The 16907-nt window shown below is 46.5% G+C and overlaps 1 protein-coding gene across 9 annotated transcripts in view; it reads right to left on the bottom strand.

Moving 5' to 3' along the window:
- gria4a (glutamate receptor, ionotropic, AMPA 4a) overlaps nt 1-16907 on the bottom strand; it is an 81541-nt gene that overhangs the window by 42988 nt on the left and 21646 nt on the right. For all 9 annotated transcript variants that reach the window (XM_076282349.1, XM_076282351.1, XM_076282352.1 and 6 more), the window contains exons 3-4: nt 8163-8402; nt 1060-1244 (exon numbers count right to left, since the gene is read on the bottom strand). In XM_076282349.1, coding sequence (XP_076138464.1) covers nt 1060-1244; nt 8163-8402 — 425 coding nt within the window. The remainder of the gene's footprint in view (nt 1-1059; nt 1245-8162; nt 8403-16907) is intronic.

Here is a 16907-nt window from a genome sequence, read left to right as displayed (position 1 = left end):
ACACACACACACGTCACCACGTTCTGATAGGCTTTCTGCATGACGGGGCTGAAAAAGTAGCCTGCTCTCTGCTTTGACATGAGCAATACAGCAGGATATGGTGTGGAGCCGAGAGCAGCGCTGTGAGTAGCACACATACACAGAGACCACGGCCTGTCGGAGGGGATCAGTGTCAGAGGGCAGAACGACGGCGGGAAAACAAGAGGGCCTCTCCCCAAACACTTGCCAACGCGCCTCGTTAAATCATTTATCACGATCATTTGTTAACTATCAAATGTGCCCCAGAACTGTTAGTTGAGTATTGTTTTGAAATTACGGGTGTTTAACGAGAACATGATATTCTTATTATTCTTCTTAGTGTTCTCTCAACGGTTGAGATCCACATTTGACACAGCATCTACTGTAAATGGAGAGGACAAATACAGATATTGCAAGCATGAAAGAAGGTACCTTGAAAGCAAACACGTTTTTTAATGTTGAGTCTTACATCTAAGAGTGCACATATGTGATGGGATCGGGGAAAACTCATCACATGGTAAAATGATTTCTGCTCCGTTTCAACCCTCTCTGGTGAAATTTCACCAACTTAAGATTCTGATACCAACATCCTGGATACCGTCCCCTAGCAACATCCTAGATAACATCCTTGCAAAATCCTGGATGTTGCTAGGATGGTATCAGAATCATAAGTTGGTGAAATTTCACCATGTAATGGGTTTTCCCAGATCCAATCACATGTAGTATTTGAGCCTGGTCATTATGAGGAGATGAATTAGCAGGCAACACAGCCAATTAGTCTAATGAGAATTCATGTATGCTTTCCATTTACGGGTAAATGCCATTTAAATTCCCATAATGTCTTTAAATGTGCTGAAGAAATTAGCCAGATAAATTACCTCAGCGTGGAAAAGGACAATTCATCTAGAATATTCTGCAGCATGCAGCTCATCTCTGTCCAATAGCAAATGAGTGTGTTTCTCATAGAACATGGGACTGGAGGTTCAGGAATGTTCTGTTCCCACAACAGGAGGTTAGCGTTGGACTAAATGACCAACTCACCTGTTCTAGAATGTTCTGAAGCCTCTCCGCTTCCAGGTCAATGACGAACTTCTTCTCGTCTCTGCGGTCAAGGTCCTCAAGGAGACGCCGGTAGCTGGCGTCGTTGAAGTTCTCCACACAGATGGCGCTCACCTGCCAGCTGTTTTGCCCTGCTTTCTCCATAATTGCCTGCAGGATGGCATATCCTAAACACCAAGCAAAAGGAGGATAACTTAGTAATTTATGCACATATGCACAGTTTTATATGAACCAATGTGCAGAGTACCCTCACCCCATCTTAGGAAATATCTACATAAGTGGAGAAGGAGAATTAATAATACAAACATGACATAGAATTATTGCATATTATCAGTTGAATAACCTCTCTGACTTCATTAGTTAAGGTCAGGATAACACACAATTTGTGGCCTTTATTCTGTATCTTCCATTTTCTGCCCGTAGGGGTATAGCTTGTTTCAGCATACTAGTCTTTGTTTTAGCAACAGGATTTGTGTTTGTTTGAGCCTGACTGACAGCAGCTAACTCAGGCATGAGTCCAGCCGTGATCAAGACCAGATGGCCTCCGGGGCCAGTTGCTGTCTAAGCAGTGCTGGGCTTCGACAAACTCCTCACGGCCACATGCTCCTCCTCTCCTCTCCTCTCTAATGTGGAGAAAAACTGAGGCAGAGCCAGCGATTAGCATCACCTCCTCAACGCTAATGCAGCAGCCTTTGCTTTTGACTTTTCTCTCCCTCTTTTCTCTTTTTCTGTTTGCTCCTTCTCCCATGCCATTTATCCAGCTTTCATTCCCTCCTGTCAGGATTACTGTAATGCTGCATGCAAAGAGAACACTGTCTATTCTAGCCATGTTTAGCTGCAGTCTGATCGTCCTTCTTCCCTGCTAGTCTGAGTCAGTCCCCGCCGCCTTTCTCCTCTCTCCTCTCCTCACTTCTCCTCTACTCTCTCTCCTCTCCTCTTCTCTCCTCTTCTCTCCTCTCCTCTCATCTCCTTTCTCCTCTCCTCTCTTCTCCTCTTCTCCCCTTCTCTCCTGTCCTTTCCTCATCTCTCCTCTCCTCTTTTCTCCTCTCCTCTCCTCTACTCTTCTCCTCGGCCTACTCGTTCTCATCTTGATTTCACCCACCCACTCTGTGTGTGACGAGCGTCGTCCCTCCCGCTTCCTTCACGCCATGGATGCGCCCTAAGCATAAGAGCCCTACATATTGCCTTGAACTCCTTAAAAGAAAATTCCGGTATTTAGCACTTTGAGTCCCTTTTCTGGTTTGTTTTGGATTAACTAGAGTGGTGGACACCGAAATTTTGACGATTGGTCCTGTCTCGACTTTTCTGACTCGTTTTGAATCGCCTTTGACTACTCAGAGTGGCTGACAACCCTTAAGGTTCGTTTTCAAAACCGAGTGGTTAGTGGTGTTCGTTGATTATTAAAAGCAAATATATTGGCACAATGTATGATTTCTAGCCGTCTTATTTGCTATTGTGGAACTATTTATTCAGACACCTCACAACCGCGTATAAACTTCCGCTCAATATTTGAGCCTGAAGCATAGACGGTGGCGCAGTAATATCAACGTGCAATGAGTCTTCCAACAGAAATCAATGGGATTTTACAAAATGCCAAATAAAACACGACAGAAACTGTATTTCGCTACGCTACTTGATTTGGAACATCAACGAACACCACTAACCACTCGGTGAAAACGAACGTTAAGGGTTGTTTTAGGACATGTTTGAGAAGCCTACAGTATGCCTGTTGGCAGCCACTCTGAGTAGTCAAAGGCGATTCAAAACGAGTCAGAAAGGTCGAAACAGGACCAATCGTCAAAATGTCGGTGTCCACCACATCCAAAACAAACCAGAAAAGAGACTCAAATTGCTAAATACCGGAATTTTCCTTTAATCTATGCCCGAAACCAACCTGAGCCCAGGAAGAAGGACTTCATTTTACTGGCAACTGCTTGAAATGTATGTTTCCAATCCATTCTAGTTTACTTCCAGCCCCATTTGTTCATATCATCTGTGATATTTGTACAATGCTAGAGATGCCACCTGACTAATGAATGTTATGGACGTTCTTGTCCCTGTGCCCTGATTTGTAAAGTGGTCATCAAGCCTGATACTTTAAGTATGCGGCTGATATTTCTGTTTATGTAAGAGCCGAAATTTGGAACAAGGAACTCCTGAGCAGTGAGATGAGCAGAAGTCTAAGTGAGGTAAGGAAGGCTCAATCAAGATTGAGTGGCAAGGTGGCTCACATCCAAAATATAGTTACCACACACACACACACACACACACACACACACACACACACACACACACACACACACACACACACACACACACACACAAGCACACAAACTCTCCCTCTCACAGTCCATCCAACTGACATGGATTTAAGCTACTTAAATGTGATCCTCTAAGTTGACACCCTTGACAGTCACGACACCCTGAAAAAGATGGCATACAGATGACAGAGCAGTCAGCTCATTCATTTCACAGAGCACAGTGGCAAAAACTCTGCTCTGTATCTAAGCAGTACTCTCATATTGCCAAAAATCAGCTTTTAATAGACAACACTAAATATGGAGAGACATCGATGCGATCCAGCATCCGTGACTGAGCCAGTGTGAATATCGACAGTTCGGATGACGTGAGACACACACGAGACGTCACGCACACCTTCCCCCACTCTCCTCAACAGAGTAATCAAATCGGATTCCGTGCCCTGTCACTCCCATGGTTGCCGGAGAAATCGCTCGCATCGCTTGTTTTTTTTCACCCATTTATTATTTATTTTTGTTGTTGTTTTTTTTTTTACGTTTTTTTTTCTTTTCTCTTCACAGCCTCCACAGATGTTCCTGCCTGTCAGTAGTAGCCCGAGGGGACACATCCAATAGGACACCTGACATCTGTGACCAAGAGTGTTCCGTCCTGTGTTCCGTCCTGGAGACCAAACCGACACCCAACCCCCCCCCCCCCCCCCCCCGCCCCCCCCACAACCTCCACCCCGACCCAAAACTCCGCTGCAGACAGGGCGCGCCACGCAGCCATCCATAAGCTGTGGCAGCAATCAGGGCTTAAGCGGGTGGCCAATAGGTGGCAGTAGAGTCTCACAGGGGTGAGGAACGCCAGGACGAATGAGATTCCTGGATCTCCGGGATGAGATGGATTGATAGCATGATGGAATAATGCAGGAGGGATGGAGAGCAAGAGAGGGGGAAAAACAACAAGACAATACAGAGGGGCGTGTGGATGAGAGAGAGAGAGAGAGAGAGAGAGACAAAGAGACAGGGAGAGAGAAAGAGAGGGAGAGAACGATAAAGAGAGAAAATAGAAAAGAGAGTGATGGTGATAAAGACAGGCGGCCTGTCCAGCAGAGTCCATGCCTTCTGTGAGGGCGCGTCTGAGCAGCTGATCGGGGACAGATTGAGAGAGTGTGACCCAGAGGCAGCGATGACTCTGCACTGTTAGCCACTCATACTGACACTAGACTTCCACTGAGGAGGCGCCGCAGCAAAGGAAAGGAAGAAAAAACATACACTCCCAGTGAGGGAGAGGGAGAGAGAGAGAGATAGAGAGAGAGAGAGAGAGAGAGAGAGAGAGAGAGAGAGAAAGACAGAACCCGCATGCTCGCAAAAAACTCAAACGTGTCGGACACAGCCCCGCAATCCCCCTCTCCCCCCTAACCCTCCCCACCCCTCACCCCCTCTCTTCACAAGCATTCCTGATTAAAGCCCTGCAGCATATCCATCCCATAATTTCTGCAGCCATGACAGCGGCGAGAGGGAGGCATTATGAAAAGATTCTATTAGCATCTCTTCCTCGGCCCGGAGCCACGGGGATTAAATGACTGCCTGGCATCGGTCGACTCCGCTCTCTCGCTCTCTCTCTCTCTTGCTCTCTCTCTCTCTCTCTCTCCCTCTCCCTCTCTCTCTCTACCCGCTTCTACACGATGCCAAGTTCACATACTGGCATGGCGTAAACAGAGAGTACTGTCCATGTGGTTCAAGTGTGGGACAGACTCGCTGTGGGCACGCAGAGAACTGGGCACATACGACGCTGGCACTGGACGATGGCGATGCCCCTCGCAGCCACAGATGCTGGCACGAAGGACAAGGTCCCCAGTGAGGACATAAACGAGAAAAGATGGATGTATTGAACCGGCTCAGAAATCGATTGTCAGAGAAGAGAACTCGATGACGGATGGTGCTGGGCACTGGTGTGGGCTTCTAATTGGATGAGAAATGTCGGCTTTTTTATGTATCCACACAATTATGGAGCCCTAGAATAAGTGGACAGCCGAGAGACAGAGAGAACAACGGAGAGAACAAGAGAAAGACCCAAAGGGTGGCTCTAATAAAGGCCATAAATAATAAAAGCCGTAAACCATCGAAAGCAGTCTCGAAGGAGATGCAAAACAACCTGATGATGAGTTGGTGGGGTGGGTAATTAGCAGTGGGCAGCGAATGGACTGGCACACGGGAGTTGGCACAGCAACAGGCATGTGGAGAGGAGGGGGGGCACTGGCACTTCGTTCCGTGCCACAAGGTGCCATGCTGACAGCTTTCAAAACAATGGATGAGGGGGGCAGGCGTCAGTTGGTGCCAAAACACGGACACCTTCTGATACATAGTGGACATTTGAGGCTGGGGGGAATGGGCTGTGGCTGAGTGTGGGGTGGCAGACAGATATGTCCCATGCCAGACATGCTGGAATAAGCGACAGTGCACACACACATACACACTAACACACGGAAACATTGAACAGGTGCTGGATAATGCAGTCTGAAACATGGTGAGTGGGGAGAGAGCTGTTTGCACACAGTTTAAATGCATAGTGCGACATCTATTGAGCGTCAAGTCTTCGATCTCGATAATGGGCTTCTCTGTCAGGCAAGTCCATGCCATGCCTGCCATGCCCAATCTGTTGTGTAATTGATTCAATACATATTCCACACCCCATAAAGGGTATAGCTGCTGCAATGCATCACCACTGCAGAACTGAATCTCTCCATTACTGGATCAAGAGCCAAACCCATCTCCACATGGTATATGAGTCTGGGCCAGACCAGGGCCAAACCTGTGCCAGACTCAGATTTGATCCCGGTCCGGAGGTACGTTTGCCACGGAGACTATTTGTCATGTAGTAGTTTTTTTTACAGTGCAGCTTTCTTTATTTCTCCGACGGAGGATATCGGAGGTAAACACAGTGTGCCAAGGAACGGAGTGGGATTCGCGGAAAGCCGGCGTTATTATTTGCGGGATGAAACGTGTCACATTTAAGCTCGTCGGAGAGAAAGAGCCGACTCCCTGAGCCCGACGCATGAGAGGTTATTTCATTCTTCTCTTTGAAGGGAGTATCTGTGCGCCACAGCCCCCAAACAAGTGGCGAGTGATGATGAGAGCGACGCATTAGGGACTAACTGTCGCCCAGGGAGAGCGCTGATTTAAATGTAAAGCCACCCAGAGCCACGGCACACACTGGAGTGAACAGCACACTCAATTACATGTGCACTCTTTCTCTCTCTCAATTGCATGTGCACTCTTTCTCTCTCTCAATTACATGTGCACTCTTTCTCTCTCTCAATTACATGTGCACTCTTTCTCTCTCTCAATTACATGTGCACTCTTTCTCTCTCTCAATTACATGTGCACTCTTTCTCTCTCTCAATTACATGTGCACTCTTTCTCTCTCAATTGCATGTGCACTCTTTCTCTCTCTCAATTACATGTGCACTCTTTCTCTCTCTCAATTACATGTGCACTCTTTCTCTCTCTCAATTGCATGTGCACTCTTTCTCTCTCTCAATTGCATGTGCACTCTTTCTCTCTCTCAATTGCATGTGCACTCTTTCTCTCTCTCAATTGCATGTGCACTCTTTCTCTCTCTCAATTACATGTGCACTCTTTCTCTCTCTCAATTACATGTGCACTTTTTCTCTCTGTTTTCTTTCTGTTCTTCTCTCCCTCACCCCTCTCTCTCTCTCTCTCAGACACACACACACACACACACACACATTAATTCGCATACACACATATGCAAGCAAATTTACATGTATAAATAATATATTGTGTGCATAAATGTGCACAGAGGAATAGACACACACACACACACACACACACCAGCAGGAGTGCAAGCAATGCAGTGAACAACCTGTCTTACTCAACCTGCACACAAACACTGCGCTAAACACACCACAGCATGGAAGAACACACACTCTCTCGGCCGATGCTGATACATTGGCACTTTGCCGTGAAGAAAGTGTTCATTAGCTCAACAAAACCCCCAAGGCTAGCCGACTCCGCGGTGCGCGCGGAAACAACTTTCCCCATCAATACCCACCGTCTGTACAATGCATCACACTTACGCGTATCCACGGCAGCACCTGTTTTCCAGTGCTCGGGTGGAGTCGTTTAACTAGCAGCACACTGTACTTCACCCGCTCTGGTGTGTCTCGCTTTTTTGTCTTTGATTCGCCCACAGACACGGTGCGGTGCGACTTGTGGGTTGTGAGTGTGCAGTAGGAGTGAGCTGTACTGTCAGCTACAAGAGACAGCGAAGTTAGCTGGAAGCTATGTGTCAGGGCTTGTTTAGACTGAAAATAAGTAGGCCTGTGGACAAATACATACCAACACAGTGAGAGCTCTTATGTGAATGTTATTGGAAAGTAGGGATGTATTTTGGCAGTTTTTCAGTCTCTCTATTCAAACACAACACATAGAAGACTATTCAGCATCTTGCATGTAGAGCTCAGAGTCTAACAAACCAGGTGCATGATGATCCTTAACACCAAAACTGAAAGGGCAAAAGCTGCCCATCTTTGTAAGTTTGACCAGCATTTTAATTTCCCTTCTATCCAAAGTGGGCCTTAAAAGTGTGTATTTGACAAGCGTCCCAGGACAATAGGACTGTTTGATGAAATGATGGTAGGCTTGGCCTCCGGTGGCTTTAAATCAAACATGCTCAGTGTAAGCCTGAAGTGTCTGTGAACACAAAGCATTTACTATACTACAGAGAGACAAACTGAAATGAAAAATAAGGAGAGACAGAAGACAGAAAGATGGAAAGAAAAACAGAGGGATGAAATAAAGCAATTTGAGTGAACTCACCTCGGTCTGTGTCGTAGAGGAAGACGAAGCGGTTCCAGTCGTAGTGGTCGAGCAGACTGAGGAGGGCCCCTCGGATGGAGGGCCGCAGTTGCAGGACGAACTGGGTGTCGCCCTCGGTGGGGAAGCTGGGTGTGATCAGCGAGATGTGCAGCGCGCTGCAGAAGGACGTCAGCGTGTGCACTGACCGCTTGTCGTACAGGCCAAAGATGGCGAAGACGCCCCGGGAGTACTGCGAACAGACTGTAGAGAGATGGAGATAGAGAGAGAGAGAGAGAGAGAGAGAAGAATATACAGAGAAGAAAGAAAATGAGAAGCAGCAAGAGAGGAGAGGTGAAGAGAGAGTGACGGAGAGAGAGAGAGATAGAGAGAGACAGAGAGAGAAACAGAAACAGAAACGGAGGAGAGAGAAAAAAAAACTAGAGTTAATGTTAAGACTTGACCAACTCAGGCATCATTCCTTGCAGTAGCCACTGAACCTGGGAGAAGAGGGACAAGCCCAGCAGCACTCACAGATTACAAACACACATGGTGAGTCTCCATCACACTACACAGAGGGAGGGAGAGAAAGAGGGAAAGAGAGAGAGAAAGAAAGAGGGAAAGAGAGAGTGAGAAAGAGAGCACCGCAGAACAAAGAGAGAGGAGTGCTCATTAACAGTAAACAGACCCAGAATAAAAATGTTAGACATTTTAATGAGAGTGTGCTTCATTCTGATCAGCCATATTGACTCAACGTACCGGCTAGGTCTAATTAGTCTCAGCCACTGGCTGGTGCAGTGTTCATTTGCTGGAGCGTGTACGTGTGAAGTGTGTGTGTGTGAGAGAGAGAGAGAGAGAGAGAGAGAGAGAGAGAGCTTCTCTGCAGGTGTACACAGATGAACTGCAATGGTAACCCACTTGAAGCTCTTGCCCCCAAACAACACAGTTTCATCATACTCACTCTCATGTTTTCCGTCTATTCCTGTTTCCTGCTATTGTTTTGTTCTTGAATTCATCGAAATAGGGGGTGGCTTGACTACAAAGAAAATGCTATCTATTCCTGGTGTGTTTTTTTCACTCCTTTTCCCGTTAGTTCTCTAAATCAGTCTCTCTGTCTTTTCCTTTATCTCTCTCTCTCTCTCTCTCTCTCTCTCTCTCTCTCTCTTTCAACGTGCGGTAAACACACTCCACAAAAAATGAAAAAGCGGCCTGTTTCCATGGAACTGAAGAGCTCCGCTTTTTTGTTGTTGCCACTGTTGTTGTTGACGACGACGTGGTTGTTTCATAACCGCTGTCCCCTTCGAGGAATGACAAACTTCCAGCGTCATACTGAGACTCCCCACAAAAAAACACAACAGGCAAAAAGCACTTTCCACCATCAACACAAGGAGGAGGAGGAGGAGGAGGAGGCTTTGTGGAGAAGATCAAACACAGACCCTGCTTCTCGCTTCTCCAATGCCCTCCCCTCCTACTGGTTGAGTTTGTTCTGTGACTGAGGGAGAAGAAAGACGCCAGGCTGTTGCTGCAGTGGAGTGAATGGAGATGGTGTGGATCCTGTATGGACAGTTCTGAGCCAGACCTGGGCCAGACTTCAGCCAGAGTCCAGAGATACCATGAGGGGAGACGTACTGTAGCAGTAGCAGTAGCTGCTACGGCATCACTGATTGCAGTGAAGAGAGCTGGTGGAAATATGCAGCAAATTCTGCAGGTCTCCTCCTCTCTCTTTCTCTTCTTTCATTTCTGGGCAGTGGCTCGTTGGCAGAACCGTCTGGAGAAACCAGAGGTATCTGAAGCCGCCCAGAGAGGAAAGAACAGAGGGAGGAAAGAATCTGCTTTTCTGGGTCTTTGCTAATCCAATTGTCTCCAGCCTTTTTGGAAGCAGACTTTTTCATCTACATTGCTCTCCTTAATTTCCATCTCTCTCTCTCTCTCTCTCTCTCTCTCTCTCTCTCCCCCCCTCTCTTTCCCCCTTCTTTCACTTCTCCTCCCTCATTGAGCATCCTTTCTGTGTTTCTGATCTATCCTCCTCTGCCAGTCCCACTAAGCCTCTTTGGAAATAAACACAATTCAATTACCTGCAATGAGCTCGAGTTTAGCTAGCAAGGCAATGGGGACAGTTTGCCTCAGAGCAATCAATGGACGGGGTTGGAGCCTAAACCAAAGAAGGTACTCCATGAATATCGACTCTCCCCGTGCCCATCCACACCAGCCCTCTCTCCCCACCAGAGGCTACTGGTTCTCTGCCTCTGCAGAGGCATGCACACACACACACATTCACACACGCACATTCACACACGCACACACTCACTCACATGCTCACACACACACACACACACACACGCACACACTCGCACACACTCGCACACACATACAGTACCACGGTGCCCATGATAAAAGCTTATCTCGACTTCAAAAGCAATCTCTCCTGAGCCTCAATTTGACCAGGCCAACCTTTGAGCAACACATCAATTTAGAGCAAGTCGAGAAGGCCATCACTCTTCCCATCCCTTTCATTACAGCAGTGAGCAACAGCGGCAGCCTCCTTCACGCTTATCACAAACCAGAGAGAGAGAAGAGGATATTTCACATCTGCTGTTTGATGAGGTGCATGTATTTGTCATAAGAAAACAATTGCGATGTCCTTGTTGTGACAGGAAAATAATAGAGGTGATAACATTCAATGCAACGGCAGAAATTATGCTGTCGGAAATCACATTTTCGGTTGTTAATAGATGTGCGTGAAGCAAAGCTCTCTGTGTGTGTGTTTGTGTGTGTGTGTGTGTGTGTGTGTGTGTGTGTGTGTGTGTGTGTGTGCATTAACATTAACTGCATTAACAACTGTTACTCGCAGCACTCAACTGATAATTCAATGAGCTTTGACATGTTTAATTTCTAGACCTAATTTTCGAGGGAAAAATGCCAAAAGAAAAAAAAAAGCCCACTTGTTTTTATTCACTGTAAGAAGTCTAGTAAGGCTCTCTCATGAAATATTAAGGCACTATGAGCAATGGGAGTAGTGGAGTCTAATTGCGACAGTGGAATATCACAACTCATTATTCCTCCGAGGTCCCTCGCTCCGGCAGGAAGGCTCCCGTCGTCCTCACTCACTCCCTTTTCTCGTTCCTTTCATCGACATTATGAAGTGTATTCTTAACGGTGCCATGTGTGAACAGTGTGCTTGCTGGCTATTCATTTCAAATCCCTATTAAAAGGCTGGGTCCATTTTGTTAGAGCGGATCCCTCAGTGTTGAATAGAAATGCCTACAAGAGGGATTACTTGCCCTGCTCAACTGATCCTTCGAGTGAGACAAACACACTGATGTTTGATTTTTACATGAGTTCTTTTGTTTATGTAAACGTGTGTGTGTGTGTGTGTGTGTGTGTGTGTGTGTGTGTGTGTGTGTGTGTATGTGTGTTTGTGTGTGTGTTTGTGTGTGTGTGTGTGTGTGTGTGTGTGTGTGTGTGTGTGTGTGTGTGTGTGTGTGTGTGTGTGTGTGTGTGTGTGTGTGTGTGTGTGAGCAAGACAGAGATCTGGCCAAAGTGTAAAATATGCCACTGGAGCTTTCAGTAACACTAAGGCAGACATACATCTGTGAAAAAGGAGCGAAATAGCTTGCATGTCCTACAAAGCCAAAGTGCAGTATCTATGTAAATTCCAAACTGAGAAAAACAGCATTGTTGTTTGTCTTTCACATTGTATTCTAGCAGATACTGTAAAATGAAAACCCTATATCTTCAGGAAATGTTTCAGATTAATGAGATTTTGATAGATTGATCGGAGGATATGGCATTTTATATTGGTGTAAAAAAGTGAATTTAACAAAAAATGCAGTTACTGCACTTTGGCTTTATAGGGAATACGGAACACATTTAGTTACCATGAGGGGTAATCTGAACTACAGATGAAAAATCCGTATGGACTCTCTGTATGAGCGCTGATGACGTTTTGTCTGTTTTTTCTTGCACAAGCCTCGTGCTGCCCGTAATAGCACAGGGTGATAATGAGATGAACCGTTGAATGGATCAATCGCTCGCGCTGTTCTGTCAAGCGGCCCTGGTTTAAAAGTAAATGGAATGACTGCCTCCTTTATTCCCTTCGCTCTTTCATAAAGCCAAATCACGCTGAGCATGCAGAATGAGTTAATGAATAGAGGAGAGACAGGGAGAGAGAGGGAGATGGATGGAAAGATGGAGAGAGAGGGAGAGAGAGGGAAAGGGATGGAGAGATGGAGAGAGGGAGGGAGAGGCCTAAATCTCAGTCTCTCATTCACAACTAGCGAGAGTCTTCTCATCAAGTCTTCTGCATCAAGCTAGCAGATAAACATCCCATTATGGAACCATTTTTCTTCTAGTCGTCTCTTTATGCCATTCCTGCTGTTTCATTCAGTCTTCACAAACACTGTTCATGTTCTTTCCCCTCTTGTTATTTTGACTCTTCTTTTTTTCTGTCCATATCAAACACACGCCTCCCTTTTTCACCCTCCCTCCCTCTAATCCTTCCTTCCTCTCTCTCTCTCTCTCTCTCTCTTCCTCTGCCCCCTATTCTCTCTTACTCAGTTTGTCACCGTCTCCTTTCTCTCTGAGGGTGGGGGATGTTTCTATGGCTCCTCTCTCTGGCGTGTCAGGGCCCTTATCAGGGCGTCATTGTTGGGCATCGTGCTCCATCGCGGGAGGCTGGGGGCCGCACCGTACGGGGCAAGGAAGTGGCGCTCCCCACTGCCGTGGCCACCTGCCACTTGCTCCCGCCCGTCGGAACCCGCCCGCCCGACCGCCAGTCTCACTAAAACAGCCCCGCTGTATCGCTACAACGCCAGCCTCAAAGGAGTCTTTCTTTGCTATCTACCCCCAACCACCACACACACACACACACACACACACACACACACACACACACACACACACACACACACACACACACACATACGCAACACACACACACACACACACACACACACACACACACACACACACACACACACACACACACACACACACGCAACACACATCCTGTTTGTCAGGTCTTTCAGATAAGAAAGGAAAAAGTTCTTATGACTTCTCTGAAATCAAAGGCAACTAAAGGAAATATTAACAGCTGTGTCTTGTGTGCAACCTTGAAGACTACTTTGTAGCTGCACAGCACTGACATGGCGTTTGTTGACAGAAGCATTAAAGAATTGAAGAAGGTCTGGGCCTGCCTTTGCTCTGCTAGCACTCTCTGGATCTCTGAGGGAAGAGAGTCTAGAAGCCTTTTAGAGATTTTCTGTGCACTATGCAGGGCACTGAGGCAGGCAACACAGGGAATATCAGATTCTACTCACCACTAAACAATCAGGTATCACATAGTGACTTTCATTCAGCCTATGAATTCCTTCTCTCTCTCTCTCTTTCTCTCTCTCTCTCTCTCTCTTCCTTTCTCTCCCTTTCTCTCTCTGTCACTCACTCCCTCTCTCGCGCCCCCTGTCATGTAAGATAGACCTGTGGCAGATCTAATCTCCTCTCTGCACCTGCTTCTCTTGCATTTAACATATGCAATGGACATATACTACATTCCCCTCATCCACAGCATGAGTGCTCTCCATCTTTATGCGTAATTGTGAACCGGCAGCAATCGGCCCATTATCACTGTAGATGTTGATCCTTGCTGTCTTTCACTGGGAAGTGTTCAGCGAGAGCGCTCAGGGCTTTTGTGACCGTACATAAATTCCTAGAATCAGTGAGGAAGAAAGGAGAGGAACGGAGATCTGTAAAGGAGGGATCAGAGATAAAAAGATACAGCCAGCAGAGAGGGGGAAAGAAGGAATGAATTATGAAGTTAAGAGGAAAGGAAAGAAGGAAGGAATAAATGAACGGACAGAAAGAAGGAAGAAAGAAGAGGAGAAATGGGAAAAAAGACTAAAGAAAAAACTAAAGAAAAAAGAAAGAAAGAAAGAAAGAAAGAAAGAAAGAAAGAAAGAAAGAAGGAAAGAAAGAAAGAAAGAAAAAGAAACGAAAACAGCAGTGGTTTCATAATACCCAGTGGGCATATTGGTGCTGAGGCTTACACACAACAACGGGCCACTCTGCGTATGCACACAGCCATTCCGGGAGGCCAAGGCCTTGTTCCATTTTCCGTGTGCTGCGTTCTTATGACGTCACCGGCTCTAAACTGAGCCTTCACAGGTCACTGGCAACAGAGGAGCGCACGGACGACATCGTTCCCCTAACCTACCCACTCTCTCCCTCCCTCCCCCCCGCACCGCTACAACCCCCCTTCCCCCATCTCTGTCCACCTCACGCCCCACAACACTTCCATATTGGCTGTTAAATACGCCTCCCTTCCCTCCCTGGCTATTTATAGAGCAGACAGCGGTGACGCGGATCAGGCTTCAGCCAGGCTTAGAATCAGGAGAATCCTCCCTGCAAGATGAGGACAGGACACAACACTGGCTACCACCGCCGCCCCCCCCCCCCGACGCTGCTGCTGCTGATGCTGCTGATGCTGCTGTTCAGCGGCTGGAACAGCCTGGACCGTCTCAGCGTGACTGAGAGAGATTGCTATTCATTCTGCTTTTATGACACTTTATGACAGACACAGAAACAGAAGTGATTGGGCTGATGGATGGCGTCAGTCATGGATGTCGTATATAAAGGGAGAGTGGAGATATGGAGGAGAGAGATGGTTAAACCTCTGCTACAGCTGCATGGTTACTGAGAGAGAGGGAGAGAGAAGAAGAAATATGAAGATGCTAAAACAAGAGCTTCCTAGACAGCATCCCTTAATGTGTACAATCTGATCCTCTCTTTGCAGGTAAGGGCGAGCCCTAAACAAGGTGTGTGTGTGTGTGTGTGTGTGTGTGTGTGTGTGTGTGTGTGTGTGTGTGTGTGTGTGTTTGTGTGTGTGTGTGTGTGTGTGTGTGTGTGTGTGTGAGTGTGAGTGTGTGTGTGTGAGTGAGCAAGAGAGAGATCTGGCCAACCTCTGCCCACCTCTGCCTGCCAGGATTGCTGTCGTGGCCAGATTCTGCAGCAGTCCTCCGCCCAGCTGCTGATGGTCTTAATTAAATCAAGCCATCTTTCCCTCCCAGCGTTCTTGAACAGAAGCCCTACGCTGCGTCCGCCTTCAGCACGCTGCATGCTGTTAATGAACGCTTTGAGATAGCTCCACCCCACTGGAAGGTGAGAAACGAACAGTGGGAAAGAGTCAATGTAACACGCCGGACTATTCACTTTCTCACCGCTTAAAAGACTGCTTGCTTAAAGGACAACTAATATGTCTAATATGCCACCACTTTGGTCATACCAAGACCATGCTACATATATATTAGTAAACCAGGGTAAATCATTTAATAATAAATACATAATTTAGATTTAAGACTTGAGCCTTAAGATTTCTTTTTCCCAAAAATCCCTTTTTCATGCCTTTATCCTGAGAGTTTTGTAGAGTCCTGACTTGACTTGGCCCAGTTTCTGCCCTCATAATACAATACAAGAAAACAAACAGGAATCCGAGCGGCGGCTCCCACTGGCACACTGCAATCCTCTTCATTTCTTTCTGCATAAAATCATAAAACAGTCCTCAGTCTCTTTTATTAAACACAGTTCACACTTTAATACCCACTTTCACTCAAATGATCTCTTTCTCTCATGCACACACACACACACACACACACACACACACACACACACACACACTGGCTTTCTCCATCACAATATTCTATTTATGACTTTAAGTGCAACTGTATTCCAGACAAAAACACTTTTCAGGCTCTTCTTTCAGACTGCATTTTCCCATGGCTCTTAGAAAAAAAAAAAACATAAACAGCCAAGGAAATGACTATTTAAATCTAATGCTGTACTTTTGTGGCTAACAAAAGAGCTGTTGACTTTAAGTTCATTGAAAATCCTGCAGTGCTTAATACAGAATCCTTCCTGGGTAGCTGACAATGGGTAGCTATTTCAGATAATAATATATCTGATGCTATCTGACTCTGATGAAGGGTTCTCTGTTCTCATTCTTATTTTTTAGTGTCTTTTGGATTTCACCTTTAGAGTTTAGAGTTTAAGTTTTCCACCCAGAACATCATTTGCAAAATAGTTATTTTCTTGGGACAGATTTGAAATAGGCCCTTCTTTTATCCTTTTACAGAGCTCTGATAAGCCCTTGGTAACATGCTCTTTCTGAGAGAGCACCACGAGAGATGGTCTGGCTGTTCCACACACACACAGGGCGATGACCTTAAGTCATCCGCACACACACACCTCTCCCAGCTCATCCAAAATAGAGCCGTTTACACCCCGCGGTGTTTTCATTTGTAAGGCTCTGTGTGTTGTTTTGTTCACCATGCCAATTAATGGCTCCATCTTTCAGCTCTCCTTTTTATACCCCCGTCTACAGAGTGAGATGGGGGTGAACGCGGTGTGTGTGTGTGTGTGTGTGTGTGTGTGTGTGTGTGTTAGGGGTAGAGGGTGCATTCAGGCCTGTGTTGCATTGTGCTTTCATTCAGTGGATGGACCGCACTCAGAGAATGACTCACGCAGCGAGACAGAGTGAGAGAGAGCGCGAGAGAGAGAGAGAAAAGGGGGAGTTAGGGTGCAGGCCACATCATCCACCTCTCTCTCTCTCTCTCTCTCTCAATCTCTATTTCTCTCTGTCTCTCTTTTATTTCTCTCTGCTGTTCTCTCTCAGTCTGCAAAAACACTGTCACAATAATGTCAAGCAGCGTTGGCAAGGAGAGCGAGGATTTATGGAGGGCACGTTAGTGTGCAAGATGAAAGAGAGACCACGGTTTGCCT

The sequence above is a fragment of the Alosa pseudoharengus genome, unplaced genomic scaffold (assembly GCF_046254945.1).
Source record: "Alosa pseudoharengus isolate Yale_2024_CS ecotype anadromous, Long Island Sound unplaced genomic scaffold, YU_APseudo_1.1 YU_APseudo_1.1_scf_13, whole genome shotgun sequence".
NCBI classification, from domain to species: Eukaryota; Metazoa; Chordata; class Actinopteri; order Clupeiformes; family Clupeidae; genus Alosa; species Alosa pseudoharengus.
The sequence above is the reverse complement of the archived record's forward strand: the minus strand, read 5'-3'. Positions and strand labels throughout refer to the sequence as shown.